Source organism: Trachypithecus francoisi, unplaced genomic scaffold (assembly GCF_009764315.1).
Source record: "Trachypithecus francoisi isolate TF-2019V2 unplaced genomic scaffold, Tfra_2.0 Lachesis_group18, whole genome shotgun sequence".
Lineage (NCBI taxonomy): Eukaryota > Metazoa > Chordata > Mammalia > Primates > Cercopithecidae > Trachypithecus > Trachypithecus francoisi.
In genome coordinates, this window is record NW_022681463.1 from 71716921 (window position 1) to 71734717 (window position 17797).

Sequence of the window (17797 nt, forward strand, 5' to 3'; positions counted from 1 at the left end):
TGGTGGTTGCCTTCACATGGTGTTCTCCTGGTATGCATGTCTGTGTCAAATGGATTAGGGGCCCACTCTTCTCCAGTATATCATCTTAACTAATGACATTGGCAACGACCCTGTTTCCAAACAATGTCACATTCTGAGACACCAGGGGTTAAGGTGTCTGCTCACAATTCAACCTGTAACCCCCTCTCTGCCCCACACCCTTGACCAGGACCCCACACTGCTGAGGGAACAAATCTCTGACACAATATCATGTTGTCTTCAATGACTTGGTAGAAAAAGGGTCTTCTCCTAAAAATGAAAATGAACTAAGTTAGGCTGTTCATCAACAATACTAACCCAGTAGGTTACACGTAAGAATTTTCTGATGGGTAATTAATCAGTGAATGCTCCAAGGGAAATGAAGCCTCTTCCAGTGCACTCGATTAGGCCATACAACAAACATACACTGGCTGGATGTGGTGGTTCACATTTGTAATCCCAGCACCTTGGGAGGCCGAGGCCGAGGGATTGCTTGAGCTCAGGAGTTCGAAACCAGCCTAGGCAACATGGTGCGACCTTGTCTCTATTTAAAATAATAAATAAAAGCAAAACAAAACAAATATACACTGAGCACCCACCATGTGCTCAGGAGACAAGGGGGAACAGGCTGTCTGCACTCGGGGATCAGAGAAGCAAGCACAGCAAGGCAGGGATGTTGTTTTACGGCAGAAGCGCCGTGGAAGCAAAGGACGGAGGCTCAGGGGCGAGGGGAGGGGCCACGAGAAGCTGTTTTTGAGCTGGGCTGCAGAATGAAGAGGATTTGGGGGTCCGGTGCCTGCTGGGAGCCCCTGGGAGAGGCAACGGCATGTGCAGAGACTCAGAGAAGCCGCCATCAAGGACAGACACAAGGTTATGGCACATGCAGATGTGATAGGCAGGTCTCCTCTTTTGGGTGTCCAACCCCGTCCTCCTTTATGGGAGGGAATCGCCCTCGTGAGCTTTTAGTAACAAGAGGCAGAAATCCTGCCTCCAACCACAGAAACTAAAAAAAGTTGCATCAGTCAGGGTCCTGTCAGAAACCACATCAACGATTCATACAGGGACAGTGAAATGTCAACTATTAAGAAGTTAATTCTAAAAAGGGTAGAAAAGAATTGTAAAACTCAATTTAAATTTAATTCAAACAATTAAAGACTAGCAAGTGCAGAGTGCAGCTCTCTCCCTTCTCTCTGTCCCTCTCTCAGAAAGGTGCTAGTGCATAGGAAGTGGCTGCCAGGGCGCAGAAGCTGGTTCACAAGAAGCTTCCTGCTAGGAGGCCAAGAAAACTCACTGAAGAGTGAATGCCACTCTGCTAACAGCCACAATGAGGAAGGAAAAACATACACACGAGAAACAGAAAGGGATCCCTTCCCTTAGGCCTCACAGCATACCTCCAGCACTCTACAAAGCCTAGCACTGCACCAGCTGGTAAAGGAAAAACGTTTGCAGGGTCCAGCTCCAGAATCTCAAGGTAGGACAACAAGGGTGGATTTGTAGCTGAGAGGCAATACATTGAAATCCTCCTCCTCTATTCCAGCACTCAAAGCATGGAAAACCAGATACACATGCACAGACACACACACATGCCCCATGTGGAGTTAGCCTGGCCAAGATGAAAGCAATTGCAGTGACTCCAAGTCCAGGCTCGGCCACAGCAGTGGAGACAGTCTGAACCAACGCTTCCTGCTTCGGACAAAAAAAAGGGGGCCACATGGTGCTTCCTGTTCTTATTCCTCTGGTTCTCCAGCCTCCAGTCTGTCCCCCCATATCCTCCCAGTAAAGTCCTTTACTGCTCAAATTAGACAGTGATTATCTTCCATTGCTTGTTTTCAAGGACCACAATAGATACAGAGGAGGAGCAGTAAGGAGATGAGGCTGGAGCACAGGCAGGGGCTCCCCTGAGACCCACTGTGCCCTCAGGAGTTCAGAGCTTTATATTCCAGGAGTAAGGGGGCACGGAGCTGTTAATAAGACTGGGCTCTTGCAATAAAGATATTTCAATATTCCAAGGAGGAATTGAAAATGAGGGCCTTGACCCAGGGCAATGGTATTGGAAAAACAGAGGGAAAAAATTAAAGAGCTGACTGGGATAGAAAATGCACAGGACTTGGTGGTAACGGGATGATGTGGGGAAGGCTGCATGACTTGGACAACAAAGTCACGCAACACTTATTGAGCATCTTCTGCAGACACTGTTCTAGGAGCTGCATATGAACAAAATTCCTTTCCCAAGGAGTTTGTGATCTGGGTTGGTAGGGAAGACAAAAAACAAACAAGCAAAATACATCATGCATCAGGTACAAAGACAACTAACGCAGGTGAGGGGAACAGCAAGTGCTGGGGACTGGGACTCGCTATTCTACATAGCAGGATTTCGCCACCTCTGCTTCACTGACATTTAGATCCAGATGATTCTTTGTGGTAGGGACTATCCAGTGCATTGCAAGATGTTCAGCAGCATCCCTGGTCTCTATGCACTAGAAGCCAGTAATACCCCACCCCTAACACACACACACCAGTCACAACCAAAACGTCTTCAGATACTGCCATATATCCGGGGCTAGGGGCAGGGGCAGGGCTTGCCACTGCTGCAGGTCATACTCGGATTTTTAGTTTTGTTTTCTTATCGACTAGCACATCTATCTTGGCAAGTGCTCCGTGTACGTGAGAAGGTATATCCTGCAATGTTAGGGTTTCTGAATTTACTAATGGGAAACACGACCATCCGGACTGTGATTCATTCTATAAGATAGCTGGCCTTAGACTCTTCCTTAAAAAAAAAAAAGTCAATGTCAAGAAAATAAGCATATGAAAACTCTAAGAGTAGTGGTCTAAGCTAAAAGGAACTAAAGAGACATGACAACCAAGTAAAACTTTGAACCCAGGATAAAGAAAAGCTATGAAACATTTTAGGGGAACAATTAGGGAAGCTGAAATATGGACTTCATATTAGATACTACTGAATTTCTTTTTTAGGTGTGATAATGGCATTGGGTTATGTCGGAGCATGTCCCTATTCTTTGGAAACAGATGCTGAATTATTTAGGGGTATAATTTAATGGTAAAGTGTCACAATGACTGCAACTTCCTTTCAAATAGTTCAGCAAAAGAATACGTATGGGTGTGTTTGTATACACTGTTAAAACCCACTTGATTTCCTTCAGCATGTATAAAAGTGCCCAATCTTGTAAGAAAAGTTATTTTAGAATATAGATAGAAAAAAATCTGGAAGCTATATGCCGAAACATTCAAATGTGGTTGGCAGTTGTAAGTTGTCTTGCTTATAACAGCAGAAGAAAATTTAAAGATATGGTGGTGTTAAACCAGGGGAAAAAATACAAATATTTTTGGAAAATAGATGGAAGAATACAATACTACTAAATTTCAATACAACTATGTATGTCAGTACTATGCTGACAGTACTCATGAAATTGTCAGTTTCACAAAGAAAAAGTTAACATGTCTTCTAACTAATGAAGCATTAAGATGCTTCAAAAATGTTTTGCCACAGTAATTTTCTTGCCAAAGGAATTTATACAGCACAAAACTGGCAAAATCTGAGTAAGAATGACAGAGTATATTAAGGTCAATAGCCTGGTTTGTGATATTGTGCTACAGTTTTGCAAGACGTTACCATTGGGGGAAGCTGGGCAAAGGTACGTGGGACCTATCTGTATTATTTCTTAAAACTGCATGTGAGTCTGATACAAGTTATCTCAATTAAAATTTTATATTAAAGAAATTTTCCTCAAGGAATCCATACACATATCAGACACATGAGGACAAGGTAGGAAGCAAAAATCTTTATTTTTAAAAAATTCACATTTATTAAAAACAGCAATTTCTAGCCAAATAATATAAAGCATTTTAAATTATTTGAAAGTATATACACTCTTTGTATAAGTGAACACTTGAAACTGTACAGATTTAAACAAATAATCATTTAGCAAACAAGTTGGGTCACTATTACCTACTCAGCACTTTGTAAGGTGTTTGAGTGTTTCAGAAATAAAAGATCAAAACACAAGAACCAATGTCATTAAATATTTTTATAAGAACACACTCCACTCTGTACATCAAATTAAATCAGTCACAGTACTTACTGTACAATAATCATGCCCTCATTTCTTTGGAAAGGCTATTAAAAATCAAATGTACATATAATACACAAAACTGGATATTTTACAGTTTATTTCATTAAACATGTATTTAAAAAACACTTAAGTATAAGTAAATACAATCTTCCTAATCCATTCATTTCATGGCAAAGAATGAATATGGGCCCTCTTACCTTCTACCTTCTCAAAATAGAGAGTAATAAGCTCGATCAAGCAACGTCCATCACCAATTTAAACTGAGTGAAAAGGAAGTGACCTGTTACAAATGACAACAATCAGGGTAGGTAACCCATCTGCACCCTGCAGAAGTGCTGCCTCAGTACGTTTAATGAGTTACAGGCACCTACTGCACCAAAAGGTCCCCTGGTCCCATTCCTGGACACATTCAGGGAACCCCTGACAGTGTCCACCTCTAGACTAGTGTTTGAATAACTCAGAATTCTTTTTGAACTAAGAAGCTGGCTGCCTTAACATCGGTGGCAAAACCAATCCAATAAGGAAATAGGAATGTGTTGGAAAATACATAGATATGCATAACTGATGATCCCTGATATGGTGTGGTAGTTTTCAGATGTGGATAGTGTTTGTCATCCTTAGGTTTGCTGGTAAAATGTATTCAGATGTAGCCAGCCTGAAGATCCACAAGGCTGGTCCACAGCACAGCACAGCACAGCCAGCTGAATGAATAGACAGGACATGAAAGTGTTTGCTTTTCAAAGAACTGCTAAAACCAAAGGCAGTGTGCAGAAGGCTGGTGACCTGAACCTTCATTCAGGAGGAACACTACTCATCAGGTTTCCTTCTCTCCTTTATGCGCCAAATTTAAGACACTTTAATTGGTACTTTGCACTCACAAACACGCACTATCATACCATGAAGATACTCATTAAAGACACCGCACGTATCTATGATGAGAAGGCTGCGGCTCCTTGCTGTAGAACTGTCTGCACCTAAGCAATTCAAGGGGCACAGATGCTGGAGCTTCACACAAAGTCCTTGTATCTTTAAACTACCTCACATCAAACAGAGAAAAGGATGACACCCCGAATTCCCAGGAAGGCAGAATGTGTCCTCAGAAGCAACCAATCTACTCCAAACTAAACTTCAAAATGACAGGAGAAACACATTACATTAAATAAGAGTGTGAAAATAACCTTTCACTGTGGAATGCTCAGTGGTTAAAAGTGTTACAGTGTTTCACGTTTTAGCAAACCTTACTCTTACAGGCCTTCTAATTCGCTGTATTGCTGTCCAGTTCTTTGCACTACCTATTATTATCTATGTTTATTGCACATCTTTAACAAAGAACCATTTCACTGAGTGTCTGCCCTAGCTCTCTCTTCACATTTCTTGTGACCATTTAAATGAGGCAGTTATCACCAATCACACATTAATCTTTGGCATTTTGATGTTTCAGAAAAGAAAACACCGATCCCGTAACACTTTGCTTCTATTTCATTCTGCAGTCAGCACTGAGCAGCACGCTCGTGTGGTTCTTGGGGACATTCCCACATACGATTCCTCGGTGTCCTGCAGACCGCAAGACTTTTCAGCCTGCTCCTCCCAGACAGACCATTTAGGTGCACAACCCGGCTGGTCTGCTTATTTAGAAACTGACAGCAGAAGGCTCAGCTGAAAAGCAAAATTAAGAGCTATGTTAGTTCTCCTATGGAATACTGTCCTCGAGAAAAGTCAAGGAGGGACGGGAACCACAAGGGTTGAAAAACCTCAGCACCATGCAATACAGCCAGGTAACAAACCTGCATATGTACCCCTTGAATCTAAAATAAAAGTTGAAAACTAAAATAAAGCAATTAGAATGGGAAAAAAAAAAGAAGAAGAAGTTGTTTAGAGCCTCAAAAACAGAATGAGAGAAAAAGACCAAGATTTTTATGAGACCAGTAAACATGGCTGTAAAGTAGAAAGTGGCCCACAATGTCGGTCTATTTCTGAGGCAGCCACTGGGCACTGGCATTGGGAGGCCCTGTCAGGGGTCACACTTCATTACCAAATCTAGGCCATCAAATCACTTAAAATCCAATGAGATTAATGGCAAAAATGATATACAAACACTGACAAGGACAGAAACGTATCTCCATAATCCACTGTGCCTTGTTCTACACAGTATGTTGTGGGAAGAGTTGTGTGTAAGATGTCCTTTAAGTGACTTTTTTAAATGCACAAGAAAAGACATGACAAGTGAATTGCCACTCACATGCCAATTCTGACCAACTACAGGAGCAACCTGCCCACTCTGTGACGGAGGACGGGGACACAAGAGCCGGACACAGCAGTGATAGGAGGGAAACGGCTGCCTGCACCTCAGGTGTCTAACACCCAGGCCTTGGAGCCTTGCGGGTAAATGGACCTGGCTGTGAACGTTCTATCAGTACAGCTACTTTGCTGATGCAGCCCATCACCCCGATGTCGTTTATAAATGAGTGCTGTCGGAAGAGGGATACAGAATCACCTCTGTGCTTTCCCTACCGAAGTACAAAGCCTGAATCTAATCACGATGAAAGAGACACCAAACGGAGAGACAGTCTACAGAATAACTGGCCTGTCAAGGTCAAGAAAGGCCGTCAAACTGCTCCAGGTTAAAAGAGGCTAAACAGATGTGACACCTGACAGTAGTGCATGACCTGGGACTGGACCTGGACTGGGGACACGTCAGCAAGAAGATCAGGAGGAACGGCACGGCGACTCTGATGAAATGCGCATATGAACTGTGAATCAGACACTAGTATCAATGTTAAGTTTCCTGTTTCGGTAACTACAGGAGTAGTGCAAGAATTTGCTTGTTCTCAGGAAACACGCTCTGAAGTATTTAGGAGTAAAGGAGCACTGTGTCTCCCAACTTCCTCTCCAATGATTTAAAAGCAGGGCTTGAGGGACAGGGAAAGGAAAAAGTGAGAAAAATGAAGCAAATGGGGCAAAATGAAAATGGGGTAAAGGATATATGAGCACTCCTTACACTAATCTTGAGCATTTTCTGTAAATTTGAAATTATAACAAACTAAACTTACAAAAATAACATCTTCTGCCATAAAAATGGATCTTATGATCCAAGTATTCCACATCTACATTCATGCAAGGGACTACAACTGGAGAAAAAAACATAGACAACTAGGTTGAATGGTCTCTCTTGGATTTATATCCACTAAAGTCAGCCGAGCCTCTCTCCTCATTCTCGGTGATGACCTTGCTTCTTATTTCACTCAGAAACGTGAAGCACTCAGATGAGCACATCCCTGAGTTCCCGCAGCATTCACATCCCCCCATCCATGCCCACACAGCCTCCTCCTGTCACCATGACTGAACCCCCATGTGCCTCACAAAGGCCCCGCCCTGCCTGTTCTTGAAATTCCACCCCACATTCTCAAGATATTTTCCTCTCCTTGTAGATCTTCCCCATGAACATAAAAACACACATTTTTCTCCTATCTTTTTAAAAAAACAATAATTACCCTGCAGAAAAATTTGGCTGGGTGCAGTGGCTCACGCCTGTAATCCCAGCACTTTGGGAGGCCGGGGCAGGTGGATCACAAGGTCAGAAGATCGAGACCATCCTGGCTAACATGGGAAACCCCGTCTCTACTAAAAATACAAAAACTTAGCTGGGTGTGGTGGCGGGCGCCTATAGTCCCAGTTACTCGGGAGGCTGAGGCAGAAGAATGGCGTGAACCCAGGAGGCAGAGGCTGCAGTGAGCCGAGATCGCGCCACTGCACTCCAGCCTGGGCAACAGAGCGAGACACCATCTCAAAAAAAAAAAAAAAACCAATGGAAGGATAACCCAGCAACTAGTAAAAAGAGTTATCTATAGGGGAGGGAAGGGAAAGGCTGGAGGGGATTGGAAAAGGAACAAGACTTCTCCAAATGTACCTTGTTCTGTAATTCTGACTTGGAAACCATGCAACTATTTTATATCATTAAGAAACAAAATTAAATCAAAATAGAAAAAAAAAATCTCTAAATATTGAAAAGAAACTCAATTATATATCGAGTTAGTGGTACAATCACATAGAAAGTAATTACTTCAAATAAATTATTAAGAAGTATTTTGACTGTACAAATATCTAGAACGATACAAATATCTTTTTAAAATGTGACCCACCTATCCACGTAAAGGAGTATCTACAGCCATAAAAAGGAAGCTCTCTCTGATACACACAACACAGATGAGCCTTGAAAACACGCTAGGTGAATGAAAGAAGCAGCGATATGAGGCCATGTATTGTATGATTCCATTTAATGAAATATCCAGAATAAGCAAATCCACAGAGACAAAAAGTAGATCCATAGAAGAGCAGGAAATGCAGGATCTGCTAATGGGTAAGGGGTTTCTTTGGGGAGTAATGAAAATGTTCTAGAATTAGATAGTGGTGATGACTGCAAAACTTTGTGAATATACTAAAAACCACTGAACTCTGCGCTTTAAAAAAAGATGAATTGTATGGTATATGAACTACATCTCAATTTTAAAATGACCCCATTTCTCCCTCCAGCTACCACCCCATCTTTCTCCTGTCCACTACAGTAACACTCCTCAAAAGATTCTGGCCGGGTGTGGTGACTCATGCCTGTAATCCCAGCACTTTAGGAAGCTGACGCAGACAGATCACTTGAGGCCAGGAGTTCAAGAACAGCCTGGCCAACATGGTGAAACCCTCTGTCTACCAAACACAAAAATTAGCTGGGCATGGTGGCAGGCACCTGCAGTCCCAGCTATTTAGGAGGCTGAGGCACGAGAATTGCATGAACCTAGGAGGCAGAGGTTGCAGTGAGCCGAGATCACACCACTGAACTCCAGCCTGGGCAACAAAGTGAGACTCCATTTAAAAAACAAAAACAAAAACAAAAAAACACAAGATATATCTACACTCACCATTGCCTAGTCCTCTCTCCCTAGTTTTCTACCCACCCTAGTCAGGCTCTTGCCAGCCTGATCAGTCTCCCCAAATTCCCTAGTCCTTACCATAAACTAAATTTCTAAATTATCCTAAACTTAAGACCATAAATAAAATATCCCCCACAGTGCCAAGCTACTCCTAATACATACTGGGTACTCAATAACTTCCATTTTTTTAATCTGGAAGTTATTTAAAAAACTACAAATAGGGTGCAGTGTGTACTGCTCGGTGATGGGTGCACCAAAATCTCACAAATCACCACTGAAGAACTTACTCGTGTAACGAAATATCACCTGTACCTCAATAGCCTACAGAAAAATCAAAAATTAAAAAAAAAAAAGAAATTGTATTTCTCTTATTATGCATATTTCAAACAAAATTTTCAGCAAGCTAAATGCCACTATTTGAGTCTTTTATAAACAGGTCATTCTCTTAAACACAGCAATATTCATATCAGAAAGGATTAAATGGAATTTTAATCCTGAAATTAACTGAAAATTCTAAAACCATTCCCCAAAAGTTTGAGAGAAAATTCAAAGTCTAAATTCTTACTCATCAGAATAAAAGAAGGTACTATTTTTTTAATTAATACTAAAAATATGTTTGCTCAAAGACATTATCTACTCAAGTGAAATAACCAAGAGGGCATAAAAGTAATAAGGATCTTCTGTCTACTGATTACCTGTTCCATAGATGGACAGGCAATGATCTGGATGTCTTCAGGGCTGAATTCTTCCTTTAACAGAGCATGGAACTTCTGGAAGACTTGCTGAATATTATTCTTAGAAAGGAGGAAAGGAGATCTTATCAAATGAGTTGTCTTAAACATGAAGCACCATGAATGTTAAATCGTAATGATATTTGCCAAAGCGAGCGGAAGCAATGTATCTTTCATGATATTACCAAAGATGCATAATTTGTTCTTAATATTTCAATGCTGGCATAACCTGATGAAGACTTACCAGATAATGCTTCCCAGGAAGACTAAACTCTAGCAAGCCTTGCCCCCCAGAGAATAATTTTAAGAGTCTTCTGCAGCAATTTCTTACACAAAAGATAATAAAGTTCCTAGACACATAAAACATACTTTAAAATCAACCAATGCCTTGGGTAAGGACAAGAGCTTAACACAGAGCTGGAAGTGATGAGCCCTAAATTTGCTCTGCCATTTAATCCCTTGGTTGCCACTGCAAGCCATTTATTTCTACTACTCACCAGTAAAATGGGGCATAATTCCTGAAGTGCTGCTCTCTTGAGAGTTGGGCCACATGCAATGTAAGGGTCTGATTTTTTTGGTTTATTTACAAATTTCTACTTTCAATAGTAACATTAAAAACTTAAGACAAAGTGACAGTGGGAAAAAAAGATAATCAAGACAGAGGCAGACTTTGTAAGCCTTTCATGAATCATAGTGATTTTTCAACTTCACTAGAACAGTATCCCAACATTTCTAAATTTCTACAGGAAAAGGAAAATGGTAAATGAGGCAAAGAATACTTGAAGTCACCTGCCAACATTCAAATGAGTTATCTGATACTCACCCTCACAGGTTTAAACAAGATGAACTCGGTATCTTTATTGCATAGGTACAAGGACATACTTCTCAACGTCACAGGCAGCTTTGTTTTTAGTGTCTTATACGCAGTTGCCGCAAGGTCATTGACCTTTGCTGGAAATAAATTAACCTCATTAGTGTCACAACGAAAAAGAAAAGAAATATTTCCATTTTAATTGAAAGGGGAATAAAGGGAGAAAAAAAATAGCAGAAGAAAAGACTCTTTATTTCCCCAAAGAATTTCTTTCATTTTTATAGCTTATTTACCAAGTTTAATCATAAGCTCTATAAACATTCATTAAGTATCTACTATACAAAATTCTAATCCCAAGGGCTAAGGCAGCAAAATAACTCCCCTAGCATGCTTCAGGACATTCATAAGAGCTGTAATATGTACCTTTGGAATTTGGAGGCAAGAGATTAAGGTTTAAAAAAAAAAGTCATTTTCAGAGAGACACTAGTAAGAATTACTTCATAATGAATGAGTTTGTTCATTTGCAGAAATGACTCACAGTAAGAGATGCTTAGATTATTCAGAAAATATCCAAATATATTTAAGGGGAATTAAATATCTATTTGTTATATTCATATACTGTATTATCAGAAAGGGAACAGAATCCCAAAAAGTTGTAACAAAAATAACTATGAAACCCTGTTCCATAGATGGACAGGCAATGATCTGGATGTCTTCAGGGCTGAACTCTTCCTTTAACAGAGCATGGAACTTCTGAAGATTTGCTGAATATTATTCTTAGAAAGGAGGAGAGGAGATCTTATCTTTATCTGAAGGAGTTACATAAAAAAGGAGAGTAGTAATCTGTATGAAGTATTTCAGTTATCTAGAAAACTACAAAGAAAAAAGACAACAATTTCAAAGATGCTCAACCTCACTCATAATTAAATAAATGTAAATTAAAGGAGTGAGATATTTACAGATGATTGGCAAAAATTACTAAGATTGTGATACCCATGTTTGACGAGGGTATGGAGAAACAGGCATCTTTGTGTACTGCTGATGGAAGTATAAGATGGTTCAACCTCTTTGGAAAAATATTAGGCAGTATCTAGCAAAACTGAAAATGCAGACACTTTTTCCTTTAGCATTTCCACTGCTAGAAATTTACTCATGGATATACTCAAAAAATACCAAGTTATGAGTATACAGAGATGTTAAGAGTATAAGGAAACACAAAAACTGCAAATAATTTAGGTTTCCATTATAAGAATTACAAAAGAAATCATGCTATAGTGATGTAGTCGATGCATCCAATAAATAGAATGGATCAAGTTGGATATGCTATACAGAAAGGCCTCTAAGATATATAAGAAATGAAAAAGGAAGTGGTATGATACAATCCCATTTGGGTAATATTTTTAAAGTCCACATATACTAGTATATACATAAACAATTTTGGGAAAGAAACTTTAATAGTAGTTGCCTCTGAGAGAAGGACTAGTTTGATGGTAGAAAATATAATTACTTTTCATTTTAATTAATTAATTGAGGAGGGTTGCAGTAAAGCAGGGTAAGAAAGTACCAGTGCTCTTGCCACTGGAAAGGGGTTCATCCAGACCCCAGGAGAGGGTTCTTGAATCTCATCCGAGAAAGAATTCGGGCGAGTCCACAGTATAAACCAAAAGCAAGTTTGTTAAGAAACTAAAATGGTGAAAGAGTAGCTACTCCATAGACAGAACAGGGTGTTCCCAAAAGTAAGAGAAGTAACGTGTCCACCCTAGGTGCAATGCTTGTTTATATATAGGATAACAAAAAACATGGGGATATGTACTCTGCTACAAAGGTTTGTGATAAAGGGTTAATTTTTCTTAATTACTATATTTTGCAAGAAATCAATATTATTATCTGTAAAGCAAAATTAGGAATGCTTTTGTTCTCAAGATATCAGGGTATCAGGACATTCCTGGGTCTGGGTGTGTTTAGTAAACGTTATTAATCTGCTTCCTTAAATGTAAATATCTAGAGGCTAGGAATACCCAGCCTCCTTGGAAAGCAGCCCAGCAAGTCCCACCCCCATTTTTCCTAGCTCTCTCTGGAGATGGAGTTGCTCTGGTTCAAATGTCTCTGACACTCTCAGGAAGAAAGAATAAATAATTCAGGAACTGCTTATTTTTCATTAATAGATGAAAGCTCCTTCAAGACCCTTACTTCCACGGGCTCTGCTTCTGTCATTACTAACACACCTCAGGGATCACTAAATCGGTCTTCAGAGCCCTTGATAAGCAGAAAGTGGGTGTGCAGGCTGGTGACTAAAGTGTCCTCTAATTCCTAAAAAAGGTTTCTTCGTCAGAGTAAATTAACAGATGGGCATTCTAATTTATAACTCACTCTCCTGTGGGTTTGTTTGATCATGAAATGATCCCTGAGAACTTGACCAAGTCTGAATGAACCAGTGACCCTCAGTTTTTAGGGCAGAGGGGTCCAAGACAGTTCCTAAATTGTCCTCAATGCTCCCACTCCAAGGGGCCATACATCTCTCTTTGGCATTCGAGTGTGGGCTTCAAGTACTACAGATTCTAAAATCCAACTCCATACCTCTGCTATGACTAAATGGGCTAGAAGATACGACTACAAGATAAACTGAACTGTTAGTGCTATATTCACTAGGATCTTCTCACTAAGAAAGAAGGAACTGGGTTAAATGACAAAGCAGCAAGTCCTGCTTCAGTCTGTCCTTTTATCTACTCCCGCTTTACTACGACCATTCTAAACTCTAGTAATGCTTAAGAGCACAATACATCTAACACCTTGAATCCTATTAGGGTTCCACTTGAGAAAACGACAGCCCCTATTTTGAGAGAAAGGATCTTTCCAAAGGGGAAAGAGCAATACATTAATTATGCATCAAGAGACTGGGCTTAGCTGTACTGGTTTCTACCTATCTTAAGAAAGATTTATCATACCCAAGAGTTTCATTTACATAAATATTCCAAATAAAAATCAGCTCCTATTTCTAACTACGCCCTATAAAAGCAATTGGAACCTTGAGTCAAAGGCTCCAATTAATCCCCAAATCATCAGAATTCCTTCAAGAGGTAGGCTGAGTTGTGAACTGAAAAGTCTGCCTCTTGACTGTGAGGAATCAGAAGAGGTGGTTAATACTATGCCAGACTATGATTAGAATTTCCAGTATTGTAGGTAAAAGAACCTGATTTTCTATCTTCAGACAGAATGCACTACTGTATTAAGTGTGCTTTTGTAGTAAGATGTCAAAGATTTCTATTCCACACACAACACGAACGTTTAAAATCATAAAGACAATAGAACGTTCTTTGTCTGCATCATGGTAAATGAAACACCTAAAGCATGTCACAAAGTCTATGTGCAATAAATCAAATCAATTCAAACCTATATTGACATCATCAAAGTTCACATGAGGAACCTTTGAAATAAAATCTTATCTTCCTTTCAAAGACAACTGACATTCTCTACATTTACAGATCTTCCTAAGTGATACACAGCTACTCTTCTAATTTCTCAGTTCAACTTCAAGTTAACCTAAGGCATTCATAATTAAAAATTTTGAGGCCAGGCACAGTAGCTCAGGTGGGCAGATCACCTGAGGTCAGGAATTCAAGACCAGCCTGGCCAACATGGTGAAACCCCATCTCTACTAAAAATACAAACATTAGCTGAGCACAGTGATGCATGCCCGTAGTCCCAGCTACTCAGGAGGCTGAGGCAGGAGAATCACCTGAACCTGGGAGGTGGAGGCTGCGGTGAGCTGAGATCATGCCACTGCACGCCAGTCTGGGCGACAGAGTGAGACTTTGTCTTGGAAAAAAAAAGAAAAAAGTTTTCTTTGAGCTGGGTGCAGTGGCACACACCTGTTTTAACACAAAAATTAACTGGGCATGGCGGTGGGCACCTGTAATCCCAGCTACTTGGGAGACTGACGCAGGAGAATTGGCTAAATCCAGGAGGTGGGGGTTGCAGTGAGCCGAGATCACACCACTGCACTCCCGTCTGGGCAACAGAGCAAGACTCCATCTCAAAAAAATAATAAATACAATTTTGGAGGCTTTGAATAGCTTCAATCATTCTTCCTAAAGAAAATGAATACTTAACAGATATAATGCTCTTTCAATATGGAAAACCAATCATATTAAAAAGTTGATTCCAGATTAGGAGCCTGTGCAAAGCCAATTTTTCATGGATGCAAAGCCAGAATCATTTTTTGGATCTCTCTCACTGAGTGGAAAGCTGCCCTCCAATATGGACACAGCTTACCCATAATTAAAACACTCATTCTTTCTCCATTTTGCCCGTTTTAGTTTCAAAGACTCTCTACCACAATATTGGCCAGGGAATGGCCAGAAATATCAATTTAACAAAATGATTTATTTTGGTTTAATGGCAACTTAAAATGCCACAAGATGTACCAAAAATAACGTTAGTCGTGATTTTAAATGTCTAACGCTAAAGACCAAAAAAAAAAAAAAAAAAAAACCAAAATCCTCAAGCACAAAAAAATTTACATTTAAGAGAGAGTAAGACTGGGAACATCTCAAATATATCTGCCAATCAGACAATAATATTGCCTGCCAACTCCCAACTAACACCTCAATTTTTATAATTTTTTTCCCCCAATACTCTAAAATGTCAACAGAGGATAACTTGGACAAAATGTGGAAGAAAATAGTGGCCCAGCATTTCTTCATATACTTGAAAGTAGGTACACTCACCATAATTTCTTCCTATCAACCACAGTATTTTCATCAAAGCTTGAACACAATGAATAGTGGGGGTAGAGCAATCAACAGACTCAAAGGGTTTCTATCTTAGCCATATTTTAGTTTTAACCGGGTGACTTTTCACAACAAAAATTCTTCCTTCCTTGATATGCTTGTTGAAATGCAAGTAGTGCTAGCCAATGAAGACCTGTCAGCTCCAAACTGAATCCTGCATTAACTCAGATTGCAGCACCCCAGAGTGAATAGGAAACCAACTCCAAGCTGTCACAGTAAGGACTATATAAATGCAGATGAATAACATCCTAAAAAAGAAATCCGAAACGGTCAAATGAGAATACCTGGTTGTGCCCAAGGCTGCTGTGAGAGAGTATACTTGGGGCCTCCTTGACTGGCCATTGTTTTTAACGCTGAAACCTAGTAGAGGAGACAAGAAGAAAAAAAGTTTCATTTCATCAATGACAAATTAAACTGGTACTGCTCTCAAGGGATACACAACACCATTTAAACCTATTAAAACACCATGATAATCAAATGTGCAGCCCCAACAAAAATGCATCATCTCATAATCCCTTATAGGTAATCAACATTTTTAGCAAAACTTCTTTTGTGATTTCAAGGCACATGGTTATCTTGCCAAAAATCATACCTAAGTCCTGAGACATTCTATCTGAAATACTTCCTGCTAGAAAGACAAAAATGAAGCCCTAGAGAAACGTCAACACAAAACAGGGATCTCTTAAGGAGACTGCTATGTCAGTACTAAATTATTTTTGTATGTAATTAGAAAAATGTCACCCTAGCTGGATAAAATCTCCTTTACATCTGGAGGATCATTTTTCTTATATCACAGAGAGAATGTCATTAAAACAAACAAATAAGATTTTCAAATACCATCAAAAATCATATATGACCGACCAATCAGTGCTCAAGATAGACCTGAATGACCACCTTCTAGTCATCTCTTTTCATTCCTTAGCAGCAGTATAGAGAAGCTTGCACAAGACTCTTTCTAAGACAGTAAGCTGTGGTGGAGCTATGGGGTAGCTGGGGAGGGTGAGAGAGAGAAACTGCACAAAATGTGTTTTAAAATGGACAGTCATGTGCCAAGGTGCAGTCCATGGCTTTGGCCTCACAGGAAGGTCTCATTAGAAAACCCTAAGCACCAGCTCTAGATTTCTCACACAAAAGGCCATACAAATATGTAGGCAGAGGATGGGCAGACACAGGGTATAATGTTGACTTGAATCTCTTCAGCCTCCCCTTTGTTTCTAGTTTCTATTTCTCCTCCTGGACCACTCTAGGCCTTTGCTCATACTGCCTACCTGTATAAAATCACCTCTTTCCTCCTCTCACTCCATCCCTCGCCATATCTTTATTTTTTGAGATGCACTTTAAAAAATGAATCATATATTATAGACACTAGACACTGCTAAAAGAAAAATACATTCACACTTTAGTGTTATGTTATCCAAAATATTTTCCGTTGTAAAAATATAAATATACTAATGTGTATACATGTACAAATCTGGGAACAGTGTTCTGTGAACTTTTTTCCCCACTTAAATCTACATTCTGGTCATTTTCCCACATCCAACAGTTTTGTTTTAATAGTAATGGCTGCCTACTGTTGCACTGAATGCTCCAGAATTTAACCAATTTCATAACATATATTTAGGTTTCGTACAAGTATTTTTATGTTAAAAACAAACATAAACTAGTGTATTCATCCCTATTTACTATCCAGATAGTTTACTTATCTTTAAGTCAAACCTCAAAGAGCATTTGCTTCAAAAGTTTTCCCCAATTAGCCTCATTTTTTTTAAGGCTAAGTCAAGTGAAGCAGTGGGAGCCCCATCTTTTTAAAAATTCCTACACAATGAACAAAGACCCATCGTCTCACAATGGCATTGCTGTATACAGTTTAATGTTTACCTATTTTTCTATCTCAATTTCCCTTTAGGTTATACCTCCTTGAGAGCAGGAATTAAACTTACAGATCAAACTCTATTACATGTACTAGATAAAGAAAAAAATTTAAGTTTACAGTGTTACTGAGGAAATTTACAACACTCCAGAGGGAATATTAAGAATAAACTCATTAATAATCAAATTGCTTGAAAGAAAATGAATATTTTCTACATATAAGTCTGAGTTTTTAGCATAAACTGGTCCCATCAGAAAACAAAACAAAACAAAACAAAACAAAAACACTTTTAAGCTTAGCTACAAACCTGGAATTATACTTCCTTTAAAATGCCTTTAGACTTTTTGCTAAAGCAAAATCTTCACCTCAAATTTGTCAAACTGTACTACCAAATAACATTTCCACTGCAAGCACTTTACAGATACACATATGATCTTGTTTTGTCTCGTGATAACCTTAACTTCAATCAGAAGGTGGCAGACGCAGTTGCAGGATCTAGGGCTCAGTTGCCTTGACACAAAGTTCTGTGCTTTCTACTGTAACCACTACCATCCCAAGTAC

The 17797-nt window shown here is 39.6% G+C and overlaps 1 protein-coding gene across 1 annotated transcript in view; it reads right to left on the reverse strand.

The window, feature by feature from the left end:
* Positions 1-3801: 3801 nt before the first annotated feature.
* COG3 (component of oligomeric golgi complex 3) overlaps positions 3802-17797 on the reverse strand; it is a 73457-nt gene continuing 59461 nt past the window's right edge. The window contains exons 20-23 of the mRNA XM_033176967.1: positions 15651-15726; positions 10589-10716; positions 9730-9828; positions 3802-5768 (exon numbers count right to left, since the gene is read on the reverse strand). Of these exons, the coding sequence (XP_033032858.1) occupies positions 5739-5768; positions 9730-9828; positions 10589-10716; positions 15651-15726 (333 nt within the window). The 3' untranslated portion in view covers positions 3802-5738. The remainder of the gene's footprint in view (positions 5769-9729; positions 9829-10588; positions 10717-15650; positions 15727-17797) is intronic.